Source organism: Ixodes scapularis, unplaced genomic scaffold (assembly GCF_016920785.2).
Source record: "Ixodes scapularis isolate PalLabHiFi unplaced genomic scaffold, ASM1692078v2 ptg000658l_1__unscaffolded, whole genome shotgun sequence".
NCBI classification, from domain to species: Eukaryota; Metazoa; Arthropoda; class Arachnida; order Ixodida; family Ixodidae; genus Ixodes; species Ixodes scapularis.
In genome coordinates this window covers 368,956-396,358 of record NW_024610018.1, presented here as the reverse complement: position 1 = coordinate 396,358, position 27,403 = coordinate 368,956, and the positions used below count along the sequence as shown (strand labels likewise).

Here is a 27,403-nt window from a genome sequence, read left to right as displayed (position 1 = left end):
CAAGTGGTTCTTGAAGTGGTCCCACTTGGTAGACACATTGGTCATCCCTTGTACACTTCGAGCTACTCTAGTTGGTGAAAGGTTAACACTGCTCAAAAAGTTCCACCTCTTGCACGAGATTTCTGAACTTCACGACAAGCATGCAGGTGCACCTCCCCACCCTACGTCCGGTGAAGGAAACGAGCACATGCTGGAGGTGGGCATTCTGGCAGTCTTTAAAAGGAGCCCTGAAATTGTTTCCTGACTGCTTCCAAGTTTATGCTAAGCCCAACCTCAGTGAATTTGGCAACACAGAAAAGTCTGGAATTCATATTTTTTGGGGAGTTATAGCTACTAACAACAAGCAAGAAAGGCTTTCTGCATGACGCAAGAGGTTTGTTTGGTATTGCCAATGGAAGGAGCGAAAAGACTCCTATCATCAGATCAGCACCGGAGAACATGGCACACTGCACTTGACGGATTCTCCCCACTACTAATTCTGCCTTTACGACAGTGATTAACCGAAGGCAAACTTGGCAAATCTTTGCGATTTACCAGACTTGCAAAATAGTACACCTTCTCAGTTTGTCAAGCAAACCTTTGTTATGACTCAAAAAATGACAACAAATGAATGGTTTCAAAGTTCAGAATATATATTTACTTCAAGTTGGCGAGATAGTAAAACTTCTGTTTGTCAACTAAACAGATGATTCCGAAAATGACAACAAACACAATGCTCGTTTGTTGAATGGTATATCTTTGTTTCACTTCTGCCAGGACAATTTTCAGCGTAATTACTACCATATATACAATTTAAGGTTAACAAGAGGAACAATGTAACAATGAGGGGGCATCTCATATAGAACAAAATAAACCAACCATATCTACAAAAAAAAAGAATGCAGACAAAGTAAAAAAATAGCAACTTACAAAGATCTTTCATAAAAGATTGGAATTTGGAGGTAGTTGTTGGTGATACAAATATTTGTGAGTTGGAGAATGCTCTTTGTACAACTAGATATTTTGTTTAAAACATGATTGTGTAGCATATGAACCTGAGTGTGCAGGACTGCCAAATTATTCCTAATATATCTCTGTTCAATCTATTTATTTTGGCACATTAAGCACTGTAGGAGGCAGTTGATTACATTTGTGCTGCTCCTGATCGTGTTGAAATCACGTTACTCTTCGCACTTACTTTAAAAAACGCAGACTTTTTAGGTTTTTCGTGACCATTTCGATAAAATTTTCTGACTGTTTCTTTGCTTGGTGTGTCTGGCAATATTCAGCACGGCCATGCTGACGCACGACTGCTGCGTCTCTTTCTGCACTGCCGTGCCACTTGCACTGGTCATTTTCCCTGATTTAGCCAACGAAATCCGGTAATTCTTTGACTTTACCAGGTGATCTGAAATTCCCTAATTACAAGTTTTTAGGTTGGTGGACACAGTTTCACGCGCAGGTTGAAAATGCGGGCAGACGTTGCTTACTACAGTTGAAGTTTACTTTCCATGAAACAAATAAAGAAGGGATGTTCACTGGTACCTCTCTATGTGAAATCACCTGTTACCCCGACATAACAGGGTCAGGGTGTCTACCAACCTGGAAAAGCCGAGATTGTCAGGGAACATTGGATCAAGAAAAGCCAGGGAAATATCGGGGAAACCCCCAAAGAGCTAGCTAATGGGAGGAAAACTACCAGTGAAAGTGGCGTGGCGGTGTGCAATGAAACCAGATTGTCATGTATCGGCATGGCAGTGCCAAGTAGCGTTGCCTGAAATGCCACTGCCTGATTAAATGGAAAGAGCCACAAGCACAAGAAGGTTAGCGGCTATTGGTTTGTCATGCCAATAGGCTGGTCAAACATCTTCTTTGACCAAAGAAATGGTCAGGGCATTTTATCAAAATAGTCAAGGATAACCTGAAAAAGTCGGGATCGGAAAGAGGTAATTTGGGAGACAACCTGAAGGTTGTTTAAAATGAACCATAGCGGTTGCACAATTCTGCAAAAATCTCTGTGTCATCGATCTGCAGGTACATGCATGGGCGAACGGCTTGGGACAGTGGATGCAAGCTCTTCTGAGCAGTCTTGTGTGCGACTTTTAGGTGATCGACCTCTCCCATTGCTTCGACCTGGTACACATGGGAGATAACGAAAAGCTCCAAGCTCCCACCGAACTTGCAAACACGCACTATATTCGCCACCTTCGCATAGACGTCTCCTAGCTTTATACCAGTGGAGTCCCGTTTTGATAGAGGCTTGTACTGTTCACTGTGGATGGTGCATCCACCCACAGACACACGATGGTACTCCTCGATTTTGTCCACTCCTGTCAGGTGCTCCAGTACAAAGTCTGTCACGTCTTGAGAGGCTGGTTGAGGTTTCCCAAGTAGCCTGATCTCTGTTTCCCTGTCAGGCATTTTTTGGGAGCACTGCTTCCTCACCTCTTCGGAGGCCATGGATCGCAACTGATGATAGTTGTTCCTCAACAGAATGCGGGACAGGATTTGGAACGGAATTCCATTCGAAGAGGACACCAGCTTGAGCAGGTGCCCCATGTTGTTCTCAAACTCGAAGCACGATAGTGACCAGAGTGGGCCGTGCAGCAATACACTCTTTGGCAAGTGCAGCAACGTGTGAACGTTGGATGTCATCTGTGCTTCTCCATAATGATATTGCATCAGCACGACAAACTTTGTGATCTTGGTAGTGCTTGTATCGACGTCTTCCAGCGTGACATGGTTCTGCAGCAAGATGTAAAGTCCAGAAACAAGGAGCGCAAAATGCTCGAGAAGCTCCTCTGGAAGGATATCCCTCAGGCACGGCAGGCAGTAATAAAGTAGCCATGCCTCCCATTCTGACGCCTTCCAATACTTCCTTAGCTTAATCGACCGTGGTGGACGATTGAAGCACAGGTGCGGCCTCTGACCTTGGAGCCGCTGGTCCACCACAGCCAAAGTCCTAGGGGCCCCTATGTAATGGTCCTCGCCGACGTTCGAGAACCAGATTTCGGTGACCTGACGCACAACACCAAGGAGGACACAGTGCATATAATCGGGCCGAAAACTCCAAACTATGTCGAATCCCGGAACATTGATGAGAGGCGATGGCCCCTTAACCCCGTTGACGGCGTGGCTTGTCGCTGCTGCACTTGTCATATCAGACAACATAGAAGCCTCTGTCCTGTCATCAACAGCTACTGTCACCGGGTACTTCACGCTGCCTGCACAGTGAAACATGAACATTAGTGCTTTGCCTAGCAACTGAGAATGATCCTTCAAAGAATAAACTTATTTGACTGTACCTTCGACGAAAACTCCAGGGTGTAAGCACCAAGCACAGCCATAGTACCCGTTGAACTGCACCAAGTTCTGCATAGAGGCCCTCGCTGGAGCGTCTGCGACACTGGTTATGCAGTAGACCTAGAAAAGTAAGAGACACCAAAGAATATAGCTCGGTGAATTTTATAGTTCCATGGAAATTGCTTTCTAATAACTTCATAACAATGTAATACATTTTATAAGTGCTATTAGAAACTAATTTAAAAAAGAAGTAGCTGAACTGGTGAGGTAGGTACTAAGGTCTTCTTTGCATTTTTCCTCCGATTCTGTTAAAGATGTATTGATGTAGTTCCATATCAGATGATGTATTGAAGAAGTTAGGACTTCATTTTTTTTCAACCAGAGGCTATACAAAAGGAATAAAAAGTAACTCCTGGCATAAATGCATAGCCGCAAGCCTTCGGGCGAAGGCTACTCAAAATGTAATGCAAAGAAATAAAATATAAGATAAGACTGTGTCAAGAGCATATATATAGAAACATACCTTTGAATGTATATCTTGGCCACCTGCATTCCAGGATATTCCATCCCTGGAGAGCTCCCTCATCTGGTCGGCGAACGCTTGAAGGAGCAGCGTCATATTTGGGTGCTTCGTACCGTACCACAGGAGAGAACAAATGACGTTGCGCCAGCGCAGGTGTGGTGGCAGCTCGTTCAGGGTGAAGTGCACGGGCCAGATGGAGTAGTTTGACGACTTAAACATCGGACTCCCGTCTGCACTCATGGTCAGCGTCAGGTCCTGTTTTCTGCAGTTAAGCTTCTCTCGCTGTTGCTTGTAGAAAGAGCCGTCGGTGATGTCCGATACACCAGTGTTTTCTGGTGCCTTTGTGCGGCTCAATGACTCCAAGAGCTGCTCTCTCACAGTAGTGTCCGCAAGGAGAGAGGTGAATTGCTTATCCAGCGGCAAGCTAACAAAAAAGTTCCCGTTTGCCATTAACTGGCGACCAACGTAATGCTTTCCGCATGTCGAACACGTGCTCGATATGTTGTTGCGCTCTGGTAGCTTTCCTCCAGTTTTCGTCAGCAGTTGATCACAAGTAGGGCAGTAGAAGTGGAACTGCATCTCTTCCGGTGAAGCTCCAGAAAACTTCCTGAACAAGTATTTGCTCTCTGGAAGAACATTCTTTCCCAACAGAATATTTCCAAACTTTAGGAGGTCCTCTATGGCCGTCCATTCCAAGTCATGCTTTATCGCTATGTCTATGATGAGGACAAGGACGTCTCCTACAGACATGGAGCTTCCATCTCGAAGAGGGGTCACAAACTCCAGCAAGAACGGGGAGCTGGCAGAACTGGTGCCTGGATGGGTATCGGTTGAAGAGTGATGTTCGTCTTCATCGTAGGGCTCCGAACCGCTGTCTTCAGCAGCCGAGTGATCTCCTGGATCATCGTCTATAACTACGGGCGACGGACCACTCCCTTCAGATCTCGAGTGGTTGTTTGGTTCATCTCCGCAGCTGCTGTCCGATGCTCCACGAGTAGTCGAAGCAGTCGCAGGGTTTGGGCACCCCGAATTATGGCGTGGACAGGGAACACTTGGAGACACGAGCACCCTTTTTCTTATCTCATGTTCTGTTGATCTTGGTAACGGTTCATCCCATGCGTCGGGCTCAAGATATCGCTTACGAGTTCTGAATTTGCTCAGGCTCATCGTCTTACGTTCACAGCATGTTCCAGTCGAGAAACAACACAAAACGATCACGGTCCAGTCCACAGAAGCCTAGATCGGCCCGGTTAGCCACAGGCAGTCACTCTTGCCCAGCAGCCCCAACTAAACTGAAAAACAGCGTTAATTTTCCGAAGTTTAACCAAATCACGTTCGCCGTGAACCAAATGTGGCTTTGTTGGCTTTGTCTAGCTAGTTGTCCAGTGCTTTGGATTGTTTTGGATTTCGTTGGCTATTGCCTCTGTAACTGGTTAAGGGGGAAACTTGCGTTTACTTCGTTTACACATGCTTTATAATTGCCAAACATTTCAAGTAAAAATCTCTGTTGTCTTTGATCTAGTTTTAATAGTACGTTTCTTTAAATGTAGATTATGTGGTCATAATTTTTCAAGCCTAATCATCGGTCCGATTCCAATCCGATCCACAGCCACCACAGCGTCGGCATTCCGGATGCAGATTCCAGAACATTTTTGTGGTGGAGATTAGTTAATCGCGAATTCCTATTACATCATCGAAACGATGTTCGCGCTGGTTCGTTTTTTAAAAGAATTTGATCAGAAGGGGTACGTGGTTCCGGTGCGGTGCATTAAGGACTTTCATCCGGTGAACGAAAATGACTTCGATAAGAACGGAGTATACACGACGTTCTGGGAGGACAATGAAAACTCCGAGAACACTGGATCGTATCCTTCGCAAGTGCTGCTTCTGGCAAGTAAGTAATTGGAGACTTAATTATTACAAATAAATAATACATAAAATTAGGAGGGCGTGATCGTATTCATAAAATACGCGCGGACGCGCGACTTCAAGGGAAACGTGTCTGCGTGGTGGTCGCGGTCATTCAATTTGATTAGGCAGCCACTGATGGGAAATATCAAATATGTCAGTCACATGTACACTGCTCGCAACGACTAGCATGCGCACGTAATCTGTATTTTCTCACTGGACGAGTTAAGAGCCCCTTTCGAAATCCGCGTGCTGTTCGTCAGAAGGTTTGAGCCCACTGCACGTGGAAAGACCAGCGCCGCAAACTGTGCAAGAGCAAAACTACGTTAAACGGTGATTAAGTGTTTTAGTAGTATTTATATGGCTCAAGTTTTGGTGGTTTTGATGACAGCCTTTTATTTCAGTTGCCAGTGTACACACAATCGTTATGCGAGGAATTCACTGTCCAACACTAGGTAAATGCGTAATTTTGCGTCACACTCGCTTCGTCGCGTGGTAATAGTGTGACTCTTACCCCAAAATAGCAGGGAGAGAAAGAACAAGCAAAATGTGTCAATCATTTTTGCTGGCAACAGCACCGATAGACGACTAGATGACAACTTATTCATACTCGCGCAGTATATAGAGATAACAATTACTAGTCAAAAGACATTACGGGTAGCATTGGATATAAAAGTTCTTACATTCATATATCTCAAAATTGCGACCTAATGAGTGCCAAACTCTGTGGTGTAAATATTTGATGTACTATTTTAAGTAATTTTTTTTTGTTGTAACACAGATTCCGAAGAAGAACTGCAAGCGAAGAGGGCATCCAGAAGGGTGCGCAAGGCCGTAATCCACCCTTCAGATCTTGAAACTGGAGAAGGAAGTGAGCATGAGGCATCTGCTTCTCAGAAGCAAACATCCAAACAGGTATGTTGCACTCATTTGTACTTAGTGCAACTTCATAGTCTTTCAGGACTGTCGTAACTATTTACAGGAGAAGAAAAGGCAGAAAGTGCACCAGTTGGCATCTAAGAGCTCTGCCTATCAAAGCATCCTTCAAGAGCATCTGGAAAACTCTAGGAAAAAAAATGAAGCCGCCTGTGCCGTCCGGGTATGTGGTCCATAAATATGCATTTAACACAAGATATTGATACTTCGTGTGCACAATGGTCTAAATTTTTTTACTGCCCAGGTCTCTACAAAACGACGTCGTCCTGCAACTGAATCGGACAGCGACAGTGATGACTATGTCGTTTCTGCGTCAGAGCTGAAGCGTGCCAGAAGCGAGGCGAGGTACTGGCGCCACCGCTGTGAGGAAGCCATCAAAGAGAAGGCCCAACTCACCAACATCATAGAATCTATGAATGGGACTATCGCTAGCAAGCTGACAGCCAGTAAGTATGTCTTCATTCATTCAGCTGTTTGCATAGAAGCCTGTGGTTCTATTCAGTGTATTTTTGGAGACTGCATGCCTGTGTTGTTTCATACATACAGAGAATACTTAATCTCTTTTTGATGGCTTACTTTTTTGACGTTGGCATCCTATGCATTTGATGAGCTGTCACATTTCTGAACTAATCTCTCCTTAAAGGGCAACTCCGCTTCATTTTTGGTTTTGAAAAAACAATGCAGTCCTCTTCAGTACACACATGAAATCTTACGACGCAGTTCTGTCTAAGTGTTTCTTAAACGGTCCGGCAAACTTTGCAACTCGCCAAGTTGCCGGAATCGGCTGACTTGAGCGGGCGAATTCAGGCGCAACCAACAGCGCAGTCAAGGCTACGGCATGGGCGGAGCCAACATTGAGCTAAACGCCATCTACATGGCCCCCTTTTGCTTGTTTTCACTTCTCCGGACGAGCGTAGCGCATGACGTCAGCAACGTTGCCTCTCGGCGCTCAGCAGTGTCCATGTGATTGGCGTAACGCGCCTGCGCAGTGCGTTCCTTGGGAGCCGTCCGGCCGCCCGCCGTGGTCCCGCCGTTACCGCCGTCGTCCGCGTCACAACCGCCGTCGTCGTCTCACCGATCGTGATTGTCTCTCGGAGTTTTGTCCACACTACGGACACCACGTGCGCGCACACTTATGTCGCAGTTGTGCAGACGTCGTCGAATGCCGTAGGCACCAAAACGTGGCGAAGAGTGCGGTGCAGACGACACTCGCGCCTGCCACACGCCCGCCCCAATCCTGCCCGTCGTTGGGCCGAGGATCACGTGACATCTCGTATCACGTGATGGCCATGTACTTGGCGACCCTAGGCCAATGTTGCCGGGCGGAGCCAAAGTTTCGGTTTCGATTTCCGCTCGTGTTTAAAATCAGATTTAAAATATATATCCCATTTTTCGCGGAGCAAACGACGTAGTGTGTTTTACTAGGGCTTTTTAATTCGAAATCAATCATTATCCCCAAATCTTCGGAATTGCGGAATTGAGCGGAGTTGCCCTTTAAATATATAGGTGCAATTTTCAATGATTTGCTTGGTTGAAATTGGTGTATAATGCTTAATCGAAATATTATTTTTTTCCCTGAGGTTTAAGGTTTTCATGTTGGTTTGCATTACGATACAGGTTTCCAAACTAAGACAGTGTTTTTCATTTGTTCAGTTGAGGAGAAACTGGAGTCAAGAAGGCCTATTCAGCTGCCAGAAGTGCAGGCAGTTCGTCCAGGTAAGGAGTCCATGAGCTTATACTGACATGTTTTTATTAACTTAAACAGAACTGAACTGATAGAATATATTTTTTTATAAACTACTAGATGTGAGGTGTTAGCTAAAAAATCTCTTGCCAGTGGGAATTTTTGCCATTTTCACCTACAGGTTTCAGCACAGAAAAACGCTCCTTAGTATGAAGGTACAGAAAGTAACATCTAAATGGCCCCATCTTTCAAAAGTCAGTCTGCTTCCCATTGTCAGCCTTAATTATTAGGGCACCAGTGTGTACATATGGATCTCGCTGGCCGTTTTGAGTTATCTGCAATTAATGTTATGACCTGAGTATTTTGTAGCTTTAGTAAAGTTGTAAGAGTATTTGGTAATATGTATTAACTATGATGGATTGTAGCCTGTAGGTCATACTTTTGTTTTTGTTTATAGATTCCCAGCAAGAAGATCCATGGATTCCAAGATTAAACAGTGGTAAATTTGGGCAGTAATTTATAGTGCAGCAGTCTAATGTGACACTCATGTTTTCTATGTCATAATTGGCCTGTTGCTCACACAGAATTCTTAGGCCTGTCCAGTACATGTATGCTATGATATGCTGAGCATTCTTGACTCAACTTGCAAAAGTATTGATAAGAAAATGACTTACAATGGATAACCTATCCACAACTTTACCCAGTGTTACATTTAAAGTTCAATACTTGAGGGACACATATGTTTCAGGCTGCATACCACATCAACACGTCCCGGAGACAAGTGTGCAGAGAGCACGAGCAACACCTCCCAATCTTCCAGCAAGCTTGGCCAGAGGACCCCCAGAAGTGCCCAACACTGAGCAGCTAGATTCGCCCCCAAGGGATCCCCCAAGTATCCTCCCAACAGATGACCAGCCCAAGAGCTTCCAAAGAGCCACCTCGGGATCCCCATCAGCCACAGGTAAAGTAGCCAAGTTGACTAGGCACCAGTGTTGTTTTAGTGCTCTTTTCAATATTTTGGCTAACTTATGAAATCTTGGCCTCTCCTCAGTGGATGACCCTCAGGCTGCGGGTCATGCTCCTTTTACTGACGTCGGTGGTGGCAGGGTAAGCACATAATTAACATGTATTCAAGGTCGCTTCTAAATGATGTTTCTACTACTTCTGTAGTTCCACTTGAAAAGGGGCCTGACGGTTGGCAGCAAGCAAGCAAAGAAAGCCTTGGGACAGACGAAGCCAGCGCTAGTAGCAAAGGACATATCACAAGCAATTTGGGGTCGTCAGGGGCTGTCTGAGCGAACCTATGGGGGTAAATTAGCCCCAAAAGACTATTACAAGTCTGGTGCCACTGCAAGGAAGGAGATGACCCCTGAAAAAGTGGCCCTGGTGATTGGTAAGTTTGCACATATTTTTTGTATGTGTGATCTGTGCGTAATACACTTTGCTTTCTGCTGTCTTGCAGAGACAGTGACATACTGGGGATCCCGAACAGGAATATCTGTGACACACGCCCTCAAGAACATGTCAACTATTCTGTCGCAAAAAATCCAAGATGTGCGCAAGAGCATGAGGCGTTTGGACATGTGAATTGAGCAGAGGCGGGGATTTAAAACAGCTTTTTGTGAGTTAAGGCTCGTTCACACTCTTGCAACCGAGTACGACTGAGAGAGACAAGACCGGTTTTTAATCCTCTTGCGACTTCTTAGGACCAGGCGCGCTGCTGCGGAGCTGGTACTAAGAAGTTGCAAGAGGATTAAAACCGGTCTTGTCTCTCTCGGTCGTACTCAGTTGCAAGAGTGTGAACCAGCCTTTAGGAGTAGGAATGCAATTGTGCTGTAAGAGCTACAAAAAATGCAAACCTTTCAGTTCAGAGCACTGTTCGCCCATGCCTAGTTAGGGGGTCTCTACGGAAGATGCAATATGAACAAGGATAGAGATAAATGGGAATATTGAAGGTTTACCCCTGCACATATCAGTTAAACCTAGAACACCTTTTTTTTTTTAATTCTGCCATATGTGAAAAAAATGTGTATTACGCCGCTTTTCTTTGGCATGTACAGTTGGAAACAAAAGTTTCCGGACCACAGGAGCTGTGGCAGATTTGCATTGTTGCGCCCTCTGATGACTCGGCACCTGGCGTCGAGACCGGCGCTTAGCGCATGCGCATCCTGCGATGCTTGCAGGGATGCCGGTTTCCTCGTCTGCAACTCCCGCGCTCCGATTGTTGACAACCTGTCACATGATGCTGCTTCAGAAGCAGCAGTGGTAAGAGGTGCCCGTGAATCAGCGGAGGAAGGATTCGCAGATATTACCAGCTTTTACGGTGGCGTGCCTTTTTCGCCAGCTCTTTTCACTCAACCCAACTAGTATCCATTGCCAGTGATAGCATGCCTTCCTGAACGCCGTCTGAATGTTATTGCTTATTATGATAAACTTTATTTTTACATTTAATGTTTCCTTACCTGAACTGATAAACAGTAAAGGATGTAGCAGCAGTGCCACGCGGCATTTTACCAACAATCGAGGCACGGGAGCCGCAAGCGAGGAAATTGGCATCCCTGCGAGTATGGAAGAATGCACAGAGCCAAGCACCGGTCTCAACGCCAGGTGCCGAGTCATCGGAGGGTGCAGCAATGTAAATCGGCCACAGCTCCCGTAGTGTGGAAACTTTTGTCCCAGACTGTACCTATCCTGCAAGCATTATTCTATCCCAATTACCAGTTTGATGTCTCCTGATTTGATATGTTTATTTGAAGTGTTTCCATGTACATGCATTGTTTAGTGAACAGCTCTTGGTTTTAATAATGTGACAGTTAGTGTCTTTTGTTCATTTTCGTGAATGAAGGTAGACATGATTTTGTTTTTATATCCTACTTTAGATAGTTTAATTATATTCACTCTGTGATTCTTGACGCTACCATTGTTGAAGTTTTGTTTGTTAATGCTGTCTTAGCAAAGAGGAATTTCAGATGTATATACTTCTTTTGATGTATTCTTTGTATGTGTACATTCCTTCCAAACAAATGGGAAACTGCAAAAAGGGTTACTATTAGTTTGACATTTTCCTTCGAATAGTGGCTACAGATGAAATCAAACTAAAATGGACCTCGCCCCGTACATATTGCTCTAATTAAATTATTTCTCATTTAAAGTATATTTTGTGATATCTGTGGCCTATACCGACTGTTTGAAACTTTTTTCAATCTAATTTTGCTTTTAAATAAGGTAACTTAATTTTTTCCCAAGCATGTAGATTTTCTTTATGAAGCATACGTCGTTTTGTACTAGAAAAAGTGGGGCCATGTTAAGTTAATCGAGAATGACTTCTTGACCCGTGTGCTTAATGTAATATGAAAAAAAAAAAAAAAGTAAACTGATATAATGTTAATACTTCAAGGCTCATTTAGACTCTCAGGACACATTTCCTTTTGTATTTGCTAATCAAAGGTGTGAAATAAAATATGGATTTACATATTTGACCATGATTATGAAGTCTTTTACGGAAAACACAGCTGGTCTCATTTGAAGTGGGACCGCTTAAAGTAGTCCCACAACAAATGAGACCACTTCAAGTGGTCCCACATCAAGTGGGACCACTTGAAGTGGTCCCACTTGATGTGGGACCACTTGAAGCGGTCCCCCTTGAAGTGGTCCCACTTGAAGCGGTCCCATTTGAAGTGGTTCCACCTGCCAAGTGGTGCCTGTTCGATAAACCACTTCAAGTGGGACCTCTTCAAGTGGTTCCACTTGCAACATTTTCACCTGGGTTGTGCCTTCGGTGTTCGTTCCTGTGCAGAAACATACCGTGCGGCTCACAGAGTGCCCAGCTTATAAAAAATGCAGGGCGTTTTTCATTAGCCCAAGCGATTTAAAAACCGCATGTAAGCGATTTGGCGAGCGGGAAGACAAGCGACGGCGACCCGCTTCGCTGCCGCTCGGTCACTTGCGCAACGAGGCAAACCGCATGAAAGCGACGGGAGCACACGACCAAGGCGATGAGCGCTAAGTTTTCTAAAAATCTCAAAACCGAGCTCCGCGACGAGTGACAGTGAAGGGTGAACCGCATGTAAGCGATTTAGCGAGCGATGGCGACAGCGACGGGAGTCGGCGACAAGCGACGGAGATTTCTCGCGGTCGGTCGTCGCGTCGCTCGATTTTTGGATTTCTAGAAAGAGTCGCTTATCGCCTTGGTCGCATGCTCCCGTCGCTTTCATGCGGTTTGCCACGTTGCGCGAGTGACCGAGCGACAGCGAAGCGGGTAGTCGTCGTCGCTTGTCTCGTCGCTGTCGCTCGTCTCGTCCCGTCGCTCGCCAAATTGCTTACATGCGGTTCAGCCTTTACAAACGGTACTCGGCGGCAACAAGGAAAACGGCCCGCCCCCGAGACCAACTTTTCTTCTCTCTTCTGTTCAACGAAGCTTCAACAATATGAAATTAGCACACACTAGCAGCGGACGACCGCGTAGCGTACCCAAGCCAGTCAAACCGAGACCTCGAAGATGGCGGATCGACGGTGGCGCTCCCTGGCAAAATCGAACCTGCAGGCTCAGTGAATACCACCTATAGTAATCAAATTATGAAATCATATATAGATCATATAGTCATGAGATTTGGTAATTTAAAACTATTATCCGAAGTTGTTAATAAAAAAATAGCTGATTATTACTTTACTATACCTTTAATACTAGGAGAGGTTGCTGAAAATCCAGATACAGAAATGACACAAAGTGATACTGGACAACAAAAAAATTGATAACTTAATTATGTTCAACTGGAACTCTCTGTTACAGTGCAATCAAACTACAGCTTATGATAAACATGTGGAATATTTTCCAAACATTTATTCCAATAGTACCAGGAGAGTAAAGGTGATGAAACAGAGGCCCGAGAACATTTGGATCAATGAGGAAATGTTAGAGTTAGTTTACTATAAGGACAAACTTTGGTACAGATTTAACCAAAATCCAGGAAACACCCAGCTAAGAAATGAATTTCGTGAAAAATACGCTTAGCAAAAAGGAAACATTATTTAAATCGGTTCATTCAATCAAGAAACAATTCTGAGGAAACCTGGAACTTAGCAAACCAGTTAATTGGCAGGACAACTAAAACTCGTGTGGACGACACAATTCAGAAACATTTTCGAGGGTCAACTTCTTATCTGGATTTAGCAGTCTTTTAACAAATGTTTTATCAACTCCGTAAAAGAGATAAAAAATGAGATTCCATCGGTTAGTCACAATTTTCCTTTTATTCTACAAGTCAAGTGCTTTAATCCAGCGTATCTGCCTCATATAATAAGCGATGACCTTTTGGGAATTATTAATTCTATGTCAATAACTAAGCCACCAGAGTTTGACAACAATGGGATCGGAGATATCAGGTATAATTTTGATAAACCGAAGCAGACCTCACAAAAAATTATTAATGGCGTCTCTTATACCAGAAGTATTCCCAAGAGCCTATATAAAAATGGAAAACATCAGGAATCAGATGTTTTAACTCATAATTAAAAAAATGGGTGCAAATTACGATGACTAGCTTCTGCAATAAATTTTTTTTATTAAGTAATACCCAATATGGGTTTTAACAACAAAAAAAGTACTATTACACTATTAGAAGATTTTGCAGATTGCATTAGTGAAGCACTGGTCAACAATAAGATTGCACTAGCACTGTTTATAGATCTATTGAAGGCTTTCGATACTACTGACCATTTTCTAATGCTAGATAAGCTTGACAGATGAGGTTTCAGAGGTCTGTCTTATAATAATTTTTTTTTAAGTATTCTAAGGATAGGTTACAATTAGCTAAAATAATTAATAATGTAAGCAGTACAGTTAAAATTGAATGTGTATTCCCCAGGAAAACACTTTGGGGGCCCGTGTTATTTAATAGTTACATAAATGATTCTTTGAGTATTTGATACGAGCTTGGTAGACACCCACCCCTGACCGGCGCGCCGTCCATAATCTCGTACTTGGCGATGGTCTCGTTCTCGTTGAAGGTGTTGGGACCCGACCCCGTGGTTTCCCGCTTGATGATGGCAATCTCCATGTGCTTGATCTTGATGCGCACCAGCAGGAAGTAGATCTTGCCCACGATCACATCCTTTAGGTGGTACCTGGGACCACACGTCACCGTTCATTGAACACAGTATAATGTGACAAAACCCTAGGTCTAACTCGCGTCTGCTGCAATGCGAGCACGTGGCCGAAAATGCTCGGCACACGCCATGCGGAGTACCAAGTTTCTTAGATTACGAATCAAGCGAGGGCATGCGAGCGTGTAGAGAGGTGCTGTCTGCATTATTCTAGCTTAACACATTGAAGCAGAAACATTGCTACCGACCCTGCAACTCTATGGAGAGTCGGTCATTTGGGTTCGACTTTTGAGCGTAGCTTGAAAACAGAGCTCTATCTTGTCGCACATGTGGCGGAGCTGGCAGCACACGCGGCTGCCACGCAGAAGAACTGGGTTCAAACACCGCTCGACCCAGTTTTTTCTTCTTTGGAAACTTTTCTGAAAAGTTCCTGCTCATTCTTGGCTGTAATCGTGTGTTCTGGTTCAGAACATTCCCGAAAGTACCAAGCGCATAAAAGCAGCGGTGACGACCCGTTTCGGAACAGTCACCCTTCCGTCACCGTGGTACCTTCCTCTTTCGTTTGTAGGCACAAGTTTGCCTCATTCAAACGTTTATTTTCAGTTCTGAATCCATCTTCCCCTTTTACTCGTAACAATACATTACACCAGTCATTCATTTGCACAGGCATCGCAAAACATTCTCCTAGTCTGTACATCGCAGCCTGATGGCCAAGGACAAATAAGCTGTCAAACGACAGCCAGAGTCGTTGGTTTCTCTATTGTTTTCTACAGAAGATTACTTGGAGGGGCACACTCACTTGGACTTGTTGTACTCAAACTCGATGTGGAGGCAGTCCTCGATGCCCACCTCCATTTTGATGGAGGAGTTGATCTCGGGGTAAGAGGACAGCGTGTGCACCACCATCTCCATCTCCTTCACCAGGTCGGTTAGCCGACGCACCAGGGTCACCCGCAGGAAGTACCTGCGGGGAACCACGCCGGGCATCGCTCACCACACCGCACCTTCCAGGGACGTCGCAACAGCTCCCAGGTAATTTATAACTTACACTGCCCTAGCATAGGCGCGGAAGTTGATTTAAGTGTTTGTTTTTTTCCTCAGAATCGACAATGTGGATGGGAACTATGGTGCCTGAAACACCTCTTGAAAAGCCACTTATAAGTCTGTAAGTGACTGTGAAAAGCATTTGAGGGTTGTTTTTATCGAAAAAACTAACTATGCATTGCCACCGAATGCTCAGTCTCCCCCCAAAATGTAACACTAGCGGTCGAGGCCATGTGTCAAAGTTTCAGAGCTTACCGTTATCTGATCAACAAGTTATAAGCAATTTTCAGAAATTTTAAATTAGAAAATGGGGCCCATTCCCAGAAACTAAAGCCATTCATCTCTACGTATTTGTGGGCTTTGTCGGCCACCTTTTTCCCATTTAATCTTTCCAAAAATCGCTCGTAGCTTTTTAATGCATAGTTTACTTTTGCAGTGAAACAAAAACAACATTGTAAACTTTCTTCGCACATACTGCAGACACAGGCGTGAATGCTGAAACAATTGTAGGAAAGACGGGAGTGAACAAAGAAATTTTTTTTCCCCTCTCCTCCTGTTTCTTTGACTTTGTTGCGCCATTTTGAAAAGCTGAGAAAATTTCTCAAAATCATTGGCGTCACCGACAAGTCAGAAAGAGGCTTCAGCAATTCCCTAAAAAAAAAACTTGTAACGCGATGACACCTCTAATGTTGTCGCATTATGGGCGTTACCCAAAATGAAAACAGCACTGTAAGGTATTAAAACTTGGAATGTATGGCTACATAAACTTCACACCATTATTATACTTGATCGCAGATTAAAAAAATGCAGGACATCACCGATTAATGTGAAATGTTCTTTGGCTAAGCATTCGGCATTTTGTGAAGCCCGGATAAAAGTGTGGCTGTGAAACTTGACACCGATTGGTTGACGGGTGGGAGAGGGAGGGTGAGGTGCTCGAAGCCTATTGGTTAACGGGGAGGTCGCGCGACCAGAGGGGTAGGCGAGGGGGAGTGAGGTAGGGGAGGAGGAGTATCCTGACCTCCTGTGCTCACTGAGGGTCACAGAGGGAGAGGAGCTTGAGAGTATGGAAGGCTCAGGAAGATCGCCGGATTTATCAGCCCGATTAGTGGCAGTATCGCTTCATTCTAGGAACAACTATCGAGTGTACACATAGTATGCGTTAAACTATCTGATGAAGAGTGCCGTGAACGTAGGCGTCTGGAAACTTGGAGCATTGCTAAATGTTTGTGATGCTTGAATGTTTCGCGTATGCAACAGAATTGCCTAGCGATTTGCTATAAATATTGTTATCAATTCACACCTCGGTGCTTCGGACTCAATCTCGGGCGTTCCTATCGACCAACATTGGAATCTCATTGGCTACGGAGCAACCGTGAAATGCATGGGACTCACCTTTCTTAAAAGGGATTCACCCGCAATTTATTTGTAGCCTTTTCCTCCTTAATGGCACTATCTGTTTTTCTGGAACAAACGACTCACTCCCAGCTGTGTATGCAGCTTGGGCACTCTGGGTCGGCTCGAGCCACGGGCTGTTCGCCGTCAATCTGGGCAAGCTGGAGCTAGATGCTCGTAGGACACGAGCCAGTGATGTGGAACTGGCTCCGATTACCGACCGACTACGAAGCTAGAACCACATTCTAACTGTTTGAACCTATTTGGGGAAAACCACATCTGCAGATTGTGTTGTGCGTTGGTCGTGCAAGCTGGTTGCCAGCACGTAGTGTCGCGACTTGTGGAGCCGCCAACGCAACCGACGCCTCTTTCGCGTGTACCGACCTCGGCGGCATTCGACGTCACTCGTTCGTCGCATGGAGTTTGGTGTCAACAAATATCGGGCAGCTTGCGCCACCTACCAAAGAAATTAAGAAACAGAAGCATGATTTCTTTCCTTCACCAATTTGCTTACCGTCTGCAATTTCGTAACTATCACCAAACGGTGTGGGATGCCACCAAGATGACCTTTGGAGAATAGGGCAGAACGAACTCAAAACTTTACCCCCCGCATCCTTTCCCCGGCGAAAGAGTTGCCAATTTTCCTCTGGTCAAACCTAGTCGGCATTACCTGGCACCGGGCCTGCTGGAAGACTGGATGGAGGCTTTGGGCTGGAAAAACCCAGGAGGGAGTCCCAATTTTCCTCTGTCCCTCCTGTCCCCAGCTGTGTCAGTTACTTGCACATCATTCAATTCTTCCTAGATAATTTCCACCAGTCTTCTAATCTCCTCTTTGTTATTAAAATTCACTCATCATCCATTTTTCCATTCTCGTATGCACACCCCAGCACTCCGGCTAAATCTGTCGCCCCCTCCGGGACGGCGGCAGCTAGCCCTGAGCACCTCAACACCACATGTTCAAACCTCACTGGATTCCCAAAGTTGCCAGACAAAAACGAAAACTTTTTCAAATAACAATTCGCTCGCAGATTGGTTTGCTTCGGCGCAGTATGGCGCAACTTTTTCCCTATGGGTGCAGCGAGGCGCAGGCAAGCAGGAATTGATCAAAATGGTGCCAATGGCGCGACTAGACCACCCCTGCAAGTACCAACAGCCACTGTTGCACGAACGTTCGAGACACGTGCCACGAGCGAGCGCTGCACCACCATTTGCTTCTAAGGCCTCACGAGGCATGGACATTGTGCATTGGCTCATTCGACGCTTCTGGCAAGACAATCATAAGCACATTGAGGGACCTTAAAGAGAGCATATGCCTTTTTGCTTTGGTCTGCGGGCACGCGGAGCACGCGGTCACGTGGCATGTTCTTATTGATGGATTGATGGCACAGCTCATGGCATAGACCACACGGTCTATTTGAAAGTAAAAGTGCCGCTCGCTGCAGCGGGACATTGCAATTTGCACATTGCCACGGCATTTTACGTCAAACACCGGTTGCCTCTCATTGGTCACATTTATTGTGTGTGCGGCGCGGATTATTGTCTGAACGCCGGGAAATCTCGCCGACGGGCGAAAACCGAGCTTGGCGGCAAACACGCGCCGCAAGCTGCCATCCGTGCGAGCTCGAGAAAAGAAAACAACAACTAATGTTCTTGCTCGGGGCACTTAATGCTGGTGCCGCCATCTCGTTGCACTTATTAAAAATAAATCTGTCCTGTCAAATTTATTTACAGAAATATGAAAATACTACAATATACAGTCTTCTCACCATGGTATTAAAACTAAGGTTGAAGAAGCCTTTAGCACGTACTACCATACGTTTTAATTTTGTTTTTTTGTTTTTTTTTACTTCGAAGTAATATAATTTTAAATTGCCTGAAAATGCACTCCGAACAGTTAAAGCAGTCATATTTCTGGATTTTATTAAAACCAACGGCGCTTTCAGGAGAAAATTTGAGGGCCGTACAACCTTCATTACGTCTCTGTAATGACCCTCCGAAAGAATCAACCTTCATGCATTCCTGAAACTCAGGTTTGAGTAGCGAAATTTGCCCGTTCAGTGACGAGTGGGTGAATCTCCCCCAAAGGCTCTGTTATACTCCAACGTAACGCGCGCGCACGTGCGAGCGCGCCACAGCGACGTCACGTCGGCGAAGACCCGACGCTCTATACTCCGGCGTCGTGTCGTAACCGACGCGACCGGCGGCGTTCGACGCCGTCTGACCGCCTCGACGCCAAAATGGAGCATGCCGTATTTCGCGCCGGCCACGCCGGCCGCGCCGGACCAGGATGCATCACGCACTGGCTCCGGCAGCCCTCGCCCGGGAAGCAGACGACGGGAGCACCAGCTGCACCACTCCGTGGTGCATCATGTTTGAAGAGTCGGACTCGGTCGTCAAGAAGCTGATCGAGGGAATTCGTCCTCATCCGTGTGTCTACGACTCGAGGAAGCTTGAGTACCGCAGACCGTGCGCTTGTCAGAGATGTACCGTATGTACATTGACCGCCTACGCTTGCGGCGCAGGCGGTACACCAACAGTGCGCGAGTTTTCGTCGGGCAAGGTACGTCGACGCCATCGCTCGAGCTTGGCGCTCAAGAAGCCCAAGAATTTTCGTCTGCTATTTGGGCTATATGAAACGAAAAGGAACCGGAAGTGGCGCCCTCTCGCAGGAAACGTGCCCTTGCAGTCAGACTCTGCGCATGCGCCGCGCCGGCGGCTCACCGACGCGCGCCGCAGGAGTCGCCAGGGCCGCCGGAGTATAAAGAGGGCGAATTTTTGACGCGCGCGGCGTGACTGACGTGACGTAGCCGACTTCGGCCAGCGTTCGCCTGCGCGTGCGTTACGTCGGGAGTATAACAGAGCCTTAAGCTTTCAGCGACCACAGTCGAGTGAACCTACCTCAGCCTGACATTGGAGCCTGTGTAGGACTCGTAGGGCTTCTCCACATTGACAAACTCGAAGCTGTAGCTGGCGTTCTGGGTCAGCTCTCCGGGACGCGCCAGTTCCTTGACGAGCGACGCAAACTCGTGGTGGTTGCCCCGGTCATAGTACAGCTCTGCAAGGGAACAACCGCCGTCGTCGAGACTCAAGGACCCGGCAGGAATTTTTTTTCTTCGAGGATAAGAATTATAATAACAATTTTCTCTCGACATGCGCTTTGTTCATTTATGGTCCATAGGGCAGCTGTTTAGTGTTAACGTCTACATTTTATTTTATTATTTTGCAATTCATATGTATAGTGATTTCCACCCCTGTAATCACCCTCAAGGGCTGAGAGTATGGATAAATGAAATTAATAATAAGAATATCAGTTTATCACACAATTATATGCACATAATGGTTTAGATCAGGGGCCTCCGGCCCCCGACGTCTTCCGACCTGCCCGCAACGGCTGTCTGCAGTCTTTCCGATGAAGTCCAGCTTGCATACCGCTAGCCCCGACTGCTGCTGGCGTGTCCGCTGCACCACTAACAGCAGACCGCTGCTAGTGGTGCAGAAAGAAGTGCGCGTAAAGGAACAGAGCCGAGACGCGCACCAAATGCGCAAATTAACATACCCAGGGTGTCAAGCAAATTGTTATTTCGAAATTCCCTGAAAATTTCAGGTCAAATTCCCTGACCATGGTAGAGGCACTTAAATATATAAAACCATTACAACACAAGGCATTGGTCATTCAGCACTGTGAGCATCATTTTGTACAGGCTTAATCCAACTTGCATGTTCCGAAATATTCGGATTCGTCCAGTCCGGACTAAAGGAGCGCTTTCTTGCCGCCAACATCGTCAGTGAAGAGGCTGCTTCCGGAAACACGATAAAAACACGACGCTCAACCATGCACGTCAATAACTGAATGGCAGCATGGCCGCCAGATGCACTTTCGGATACTTTCGGCTTAAGGGACCCTGCAATCATATTTAAGCGACTATCTTTTTTGCGGTTTCCACGTCTTTTGGGGTTCGGGCAAGCCAGCGGGCACGGAGAGAGTAACTAAATACCAGTGCGTCATATTTTAACCGGACGACGTTCCACCTACGGGGGCGACCCGCTGTGCCGAAAGTGCACAATATGTAACGTCTTAGGTCCTGGGCTTACTACCAGTCAGAGCCGCTAAAAGTTTCTTTTTAGTCAAAATACAAAATATAAGTGGTGCAAACCATTTCAATTATTTATAAAAGTAGTTTTTGTTCATTATTTTAGATCAGAAAAGAAACAAATGCGGTTTATAAAGTACAGAAACAAGAAATGACCCGTTGACATACCTGCCACCAAACGGTGGAAAAGGCGGCGCATACTAGAAAGGGGTAGTGGGATCAAGCACCGACAAGCGGCGAGTGTAGAAAGGTCCCAAAGGTGCATGGCAGCGCTGCGGTCGTATACCGGTTCGAGCATCCGACCAGTTCCGAGCGTTCCGAAGGCTTTCGGCAAGCAAGCTTTGGCGTGCGGTCTGGCCTTTTGGCGGTATGGCAGCACGAAGTGGCTCCCGTTCTGAACTGATCTTTATTCCGTGTTTGCTGTCGTTTGTGGCCAATGAAGTGTCATGCCGAATTAGTCTTTAATCGCGCAGCAAATGCAATGTGAGCCGCCCTGGTTGCCTGCTTTATACAGTCTAGCCAGAACATGCTTTAGTGGCGCCCTCTCGAGCCGTCGACACAGAGTGTGGCAGCAGTGACCGCTCGCTGAGCTCACTACCCCTCCCCTAGTTCACGGCCACTCAAGCAACCAAGGACGTCATGAAGGAGGTTATTCTTTGCTTGTTTCTTTTAATTTTGATTTGCCTATAACTTTTAAAATAAAGCAAAATTCAAGAAAAGTTTTATTAAGTTACTAAGTTCAGTGCGCTCAGGTTCAACGCAAATTAAAAACCAGTGAAAAAGTCCTTGCAGGGCCCCTCTAAGGCTTGGATTGGGGTCTGTGGCTTTCCCATTTGTTACTAAATCTAGTAGCTCTGACTGAATCTAGCCTATTGTCACACCCTCTATCCAATCCAATACAATACAAGGCTTGGACTAGATTTGTCGGCTACTCCCTTTGCATCGGTTCGGGCAGCACACTCTACATCACGTGAGCAGAGCTCGTGCTCCACTCTTAATAAATTTATTGCCCGTTTTTCTGCCCCCAAGTCCTCAAGTTTTTGCTTAGGGCACTTGATGGCGTTTCCGGCTCATTTTCCCCGACTGGGATCGTTTTTTGACAATATCCCTGACAATTCTATGATTTTTCCCGGCCATTAAAATTTCTCTGACAATACCCGGTTTTTCTGGTAGCTAGACACCCTGCGTACCAGAAAGATGAAACTACATCCTAACAACCTTTCGCCGTATTAATTGAACATTGTCATCACCAGCACTACCGTTCTTAGTCCCTTCATGTCAGTTTAACTATGTTTACATTCCATTGCATTCCCGTGTACATTGCAGTCTCTGTACTCTGTGGCAACTATCGCATATCAGCATTAGTTTTGTCATTCTAATTATACTTTTGCACTGCACGAATGTGCCAAATTTTCCATGCGCTTCGAATAATGACTGCCGAGGATGGATGGATAGTAATGGCTATACCCTTTGTAACAGGCAGCAGCTTGCGCCTTCTAGCCTAATTATTCGCCATCTTTTTTTTTATGGCTTTTCTGTAGTTGGCGAGTTCTCATGGCCTTTGCGTGTTGCCTACTGTTATAATTCAATAAATATTAAATCTCAAATTCAAGCATATGTAATAGTCCACTTAGGGTTTTTTAATACTCACACTAACATTCACTTCTGTGTTTAAATGCCTATTTATGTGTATTCATTTAGTTTTTCTTCATTTATGATTACTTTTTTTTTTTTACCCGGCCCTCGAGACTACGACATATCTCTAATCCAGCCCCTCAGCCAAAAAGTTTGGGGACATTTGGTTTAAATGGCCCACAAAAACAAGCGAGTGCTTGTATGGGGACCATGGCATCCAGTATCACTCAAAACATTGTCTTATTAAATGGCAACAATAACACTAATGAACGGCAAAGAAAGAGGAAAAATTGTGCACAACAATTGACAACACAAGAACACTGCTCCTTCATTTTTTGTTTTATGCAATCGTAAGGAATTTGTTTGAATTCGAGGGAAAATGGTGCTACTTTCTCAAACGCTGTTTGTAATTTGTGTAAACTTTAAGAACAGCATAGGTTTTTGAACGTAAAAGCAGCCATGCTAATGTGCGCTAGCGTATCAACTAGTGATGGGCCAAACTGTTGCCGAATCGAAAGTTTGGCGCCGAATCTTCGGATTCGGCAAAGCCGAACTTTTGCCGAACTTTTCTAAAGATTCGGAAAAGATTCGGCAAGAATACATTGTTGCTAGACTGATGCTGATATTTAGTTTTTTCTGGCGAAAAAAGCTTTTATGTTGTATTTTTCTTAACTTATATGCAACATGCAATGCATATTGGCACAGTTATTACTAAATAATGTGATATTCTACAAGATAATTCTATCGGTTTGTTTTTGCGTATTTACTGGTAATTTTAGTGACTTCTTGCAGAAGTGGCGTGACAACGAGGTTGGGTAGTAGCAACGTCGGGTAGCAGCAAGCGCAGTGCGCAGTCACGATCAGTGGCAGTCACGAATCGCACTACGAGTGTTTTGGTTTAAAGGCCTTATCAGCGCATGCCTGCGACTGTGCGTGTGGTGTAAATACAAAGGCAATAACACTACGTTTTTACTTTCTCTGGGAGTCACCTTTCCAGCGCAAAAGTGAATGCCAGTTACTGAGCCTTCACCAGAAATGATAACAATACTATTGTCAATATGGATGCTTTTCGATTTGAGTCACTTGATGTCAGCTTTGCATGGAAGTGTGCGTCCATATTCACAACGTCTCATTTTTAACCTTTAAAATGCCGGTTTCTGGTGTTAGGACACACACGGACGTTTAGGAAGATGGGAAGTTAGGAATGTCGGATATGCAACGTCAAGCACAATAGTTCTGTGTTTAGTTTTATGTTGATACATGAAAACCGCAAAATAATACTAATTAAAAAGCAGTATTATTTTGTTTTGGCACAAACTTCTTGTGAGCCGAAAACAGGATTGTTATAATTGCAAGGAGTGCTTTAATGTAATTGTGAGTCAATGCTTTAACTACCTCGTTGCATCACTAAAAAACGTCAAATAAAAATTGCATCATCCAGAATGTACCGCATCATCTGTCCCCTTGCGCAGAGGACTGCGTAAATTACTGGCCGATCTTCTGTCCTTGAGGCAGAAACTATTGAAGAGAACCACACTCTCAAAGGCTGACAAACGCAGTTACCGTGTTGTCTACTCCCACACCTCGCCGTAACCACTGGTTGTTCTACACTGTACAATGGTAACTATCTACACGACCGCACGGCATTTATTTGCAATCCATGGCCCCTTCGCGTTCTCGCGTGTGTGCCGACATTTGCCGAATTTTCGCCGAACTTTGCCGAATCTGAAATTCGGCAGATTTGGTCCATCACTAGTATCAACTATGTTTTGGAGGGAGGCAGAAGGTTAATTACTGAAACCCACCCCCTGGCTGCATGGTATACACCAAAACACAACCTGGTGTGGCCGTACCCAGACTTGTTTGTGAAGTGCGTGTTGGTCTAAAGAAGTGCTTGTTCCCTTCTCTGCGAACCAAACATACACGGAATATTTTTTCATCTGCTCACCTCGGACCGAGCGCAAAGAAATATACGCAGCAGCAATTTCAACAATTTCACGGAGTGGGAGGTCAATCGTGTCTCAGAATTCAGCATGATAGGAAAATTCATTTTGCACAGCCACGCAAGTGCATAGCGGCACGCACCTATCTGTCCGATGAACTCAATCTTGATTCCCTGGTGCTCCAGCTTGGAGCCGGGCTTCTTGAGGGTCACGTTCACCTTCCCTGAGACTGATTCACCGTCATAGAACAGCAGATGCTTCTCCTTCTTGCCGTCCTCCGTCTTCATCTCCGCCATCTTGCGGTTCTCTGTCCCACTCAGGATGATGTCGATGTCGGCGCTCTGGCCGAGTCCAAAGAACGCCTGTGGCCAAGGAGCGCCGTGATGTCAGCGGGGGGAGGACCTCGTCCCACCACTTCGGTTACAATCAATAGCGACCACTTCGGTTAGGTGACCACTTCGGTTACAATCAATAGCGAAGTAATTGTGAACACAACGCGTTTCAAGCAATGGCATTGTAAACTAGACAAACGTTGGGTCTCTAATTAGGGCTCGGTCGGTCATCTCCCTTTTTTTTTTTTATTTGTGAACAAAGTGGTGTGCCTGGCAGCTGCAATTAGACACATTAAAACGAGGCAGTTGGCGCTCTCGTGCATGATCACTTCAGTTATAATTAGGGTTCCGGGTTTTCGGGGCTCATCTTTCTTGAAAACACGAGGGTGTTTTCCTGGGTTCTTTTTTGTGCCACAGAGCCAAGGGTTTTGCAATGCCAATTTTTAGGGTCAGACAAAAAGAAATCTGCATTTTTGCGGGTTTTTATTTAGAAAAACAGGAAAGAGATGGGGGGAGGTATTTTTTTAAGCTCCAGGAAACAAGCGGATGACTCGAAACTTGGAAAACACCACGAAAGCTTGCAGTTTTGCACTTAGTTCAAAAGGTGCTGTGTCCAGGTAAACACAAAATAAAGCTAAAGAAAAACTTTCTTCCAAAAACAATTGGGTTTTTTATTTGATCTTTTAATTTCATGATGGTTTTAACAACTGTGAGTTTTTCGGCTTTTCCCTATGATGAAACCTGGTCAAGGCTTAATTTTAGGGGTTTATTAGTATTTACCGAAATACCAAGCTCTAGTTAGAATCATAATCAAAGTACTAATCACTAATGCTACATGTTTAGAGCAATGTCATTGTCAAAGTGTAAACAAGGTAGAGTCACAGGCAACTGCAATTAGTAGATTTTTAGAAATTAAGGTGCTCGCTTGCTTTATTACCCTAACGTACCAAAGGCAAAATGCGCACTAGTGACAGATGCTCAAATCTGGGCAATGCGATGGCACGACGTCACTGTGATGTGACGCTGCCAAACCTTAGTGCCACGGACGGACTTCACGTCACGTGGCACCACGACGGACTCGACACCTAACGTTACTATAGATAGAACAACGTTATTGGCACCTAGACGTCGAGGGACATCACGACTTTGCATCGTAAGTCGTGCGACACCGTAAAGGCATTAGCTAGGTGATCGTATGACCCATTTTGACATCTTGCTAAATTTAGCGGCATGTCACCCCGTTAAATGTATTTACGACGACGGCTATGAGATGGCTACACCATCGTGCAATTGGTGAACAGATGGAGCCCATCTGTTCATCAATTGCACGGTGGTGGTGACACCAGAATGGAAAAACGCCTTCAGAAACGCTTTGCTGTTTCATATGGCTAATGTGTTTCTTATCCTGCCACGGGCTGTACAGTATAATATACAAAGATTGTAGGGTTCAGTGGGTTTGAGTGACCCTAATAGTAGTTCTATTGCTTTTCTCTTTCAAATAAAGCTTTCCGGAATATTTATTTTTCTCTTATGAGTCATGTAACTGCCAAGTCTGTCTTCAGTACATGCAAATTTCTGCGGCGTCACTCATCTCCACGGGTCTCCTTGCTGGCTACGCCTAGCATCACGACGTATCACGTTGACAACACCGACGCTTTCACTCGAGCATCCATCTCGGATAACCTCGCGGATCCTCTCACGGCTAATCCGAGGGAAGATCCATGAGCTGACTTCACCGCTCACCACCACTCGGCTACGTTGTGACGAGGTCGTGTTTACCGATAGCTATCGCAAAGAATTCGAGTCGACTGCGCTCAGGGACGCGCAAGGCGCGAACCATCACGCCTGTTGAAGTCGGAGATGGTGATAGCAGGCCAAGATATAAACAATAAAGAAAGAAGTTCGGTATTATCAACGGGCGCTAGGTTTAGACTGCGCATTTTTTGCGGTGAGTGATGTAGCTCAAAGAGCATGCCACAGTCGGGTAGTGGGCGTAATCGCCGGTCACGCTGGCGATTCCGGACTGACTGTCTCACGAAATACGTTGAGCGCGGGTCAAACACATTAGTTTAACGCGGGATTTAAAGAACCGTTTGTGGTTTCGGGCAATAATGCGCTTCGAAAGCAAAGTGGTCTACGTACCATTTTGATCCGCTCTCAGGCCGCCTGCTTCGAGTGCCTGCTGGACGCCGCACGCACCCTCTCTCAACGATCCGCTCTCTCAAGATGGTAGACAGAAATATCGCTCGTTATCGCCTTATTCTTCCCTAATCGACGTAATTCGTGCAAATCTAGCGTTGGGCTGAGCGAACGCGACGGCATAAACGACTCTGCCTCGCTAGCTAACCTCGCAATTTCGCTTGATCTCTTATGTTTGGTTTGGTTTGTGTTTTGGTTGTTCCAGTTGTTCTGACCACTTTTTTTGTACTTTTCTTACTAAAAATATGTCTCAAAGTGTGTAAGTAATATAATGTGTTAATTTTTTTAAAATTTAATTGCAGTTATTTATTTTAAATGCATGGATGTGT

The 27,403-nt window shown here is 45.3% G+C and overlaps 3 protein-coding genes across 3 annotated transcripts; 1 reads left to right on the top strand and 2 right to left on the bottom strand.

Moving 5' to 3' along the window:
- Positions 1-656: 656 nt before the first annotated feature.
- On the bottom strand, positions 657-5,165 carry LOC120848550. Its single transcript, XM_040220542.3, has 3 exons — positions 3,806-5,165; positions 3,285-3,402; positions 657-3,203 (listed from the first exon to the last, which is right to left on the bottom strand). The coding sequence occupies exons 1-3, from the start codon at positions 4,970-4,972 to the stop codon at positions 1,954-1,956; spliced, it is 2,535 nt and encodes an 844-aa protein (XP_040076476.1). The 5' UTR covers positions 4,973-5,165; the 3' UTR covers positions 657-1,953.
- Positions 5,166-5,478: 313 nt separating this feature from the next.
- Positions 5,479-10,617, top strand: LOC115315900. Its single transcript, XM_040220539.3, has 10 exons — positions 5,479-5,699; positions 6,495-6,628; positions 6,675-6,812; positions 6,894-7,095; positions 8,303-8,365; positions 8,791-8,832; positions 9,082-9,294; positions 9,385-9,440; positions 9,504-9,726; positions 9,796-10,617. The coding sequence occupies exons 1-10, from the start codon at positions 5,507-5,509 to the stop codon at positions 9,918-9,920; spliced, it is 1,389 nt and encodes a 462-aa protein (XP_040076473.3). The 5' UTR covers positions 5,479-5,506; the 3' UTR covers positions 9,921-10,617.
- Positions 10,618-11,549: 932 nt separating this feature from the next.
- On the bottom strand, positions 11,550-27,272 carry LOC120848547 (vacuolar protein sorting-associated protein 26B-like). The gene is made up of 6 exons (XM_040220538.3): positions 27,018-27,272; positions 24,686-24,905; positions 19,773-19,929; positions 15,235-15,399; positions 14,281-14,456; positions 11,550-11,617 (listed from the first exon to the last, which is right to left on the bottom strand). The coding sequence occupies exons 1-6, from the start codon at positions 27,018-27,020 to the stop codon at positions 11,550-11,552; spliced, it is 789 nt and encodes a 262-aa protein (XP_040076472.3). The 5' UTR covers positions 27,021-27,272.
- Positions 27,273-27,403: the final 131 nt, after the last annotated feature.

What these genes read in the sequence shown, in the direction of transcription:
- LOC120848550 (XM_040220542.3), bottom strand. Translation starts at nt 4,972, where the DNA reads ATGAGCCTGAGCAAATTCAGAACTCGTAAGCGATATCTTGAGCCCGAC. An exon ending in GCCAAGATATACATTCAAAG is followed by an intron (nt 3,403 to 3,805) that starts GTATGTTTCTAT and finishes TTACTTTTCTAG; the next exon opens with GTCTACTGCATAACCAGTGT. An exon ending in CCCTGGAGTTTTCGTCGAAG is followed by an intron (nt 3,204 to 3,284) that starts GTACAGTCAAAT and finishes TTCACTGTGCAG; the next exon opens with GCAGCGTGAAGTACCCGGTG.
- LOC115315900 (XM_040220539.3), top strand. Translation starts at nt 5,507, where the DNA reads ATGTTCGCGCTGGTTCGTTTTTTAAAAGAATTTGATCAGAAGGGGTAC. An exon ending in AGTGCAGGCAGTTCGTCCAG is followed by an intron (nt 8,366 to 8,790) that starts GTAAGGAGTCCA and finishes TTTTGTTTATAG; the next exon opens with ATTCCCAGCAAGAAGATCCA. An exon ending in GGGATCCCCATCAGCCACAG is followed by an intron (nt 9,295 to 9,384) that starts GTAAAGTAGCCA and finishes GCCTCTCCTCAG; the next exon opens with TGGATGACCCTCAGGCTGCG.
- LOC120848547 (XM_040220538.3), bottom strand. An exon ending in TGAGTTCATCGGACAGATAG is followed by an intron (nt 19,930 to 24,685) that starts GTGCGTGCCGCT and finishes GTTCCCTTGCAG; the next exon opens with AGCTGTACTATGACCGGGGC. An exon ending in GGACGGCGCGCCGGTCAGGG is followed by an intron (nt 11,618 to 14,280) that starts GTGGGTGTCTAC and finishes CACTTTTTCTAG; the next exon opens with TACAAAACGACGTATGCTTC.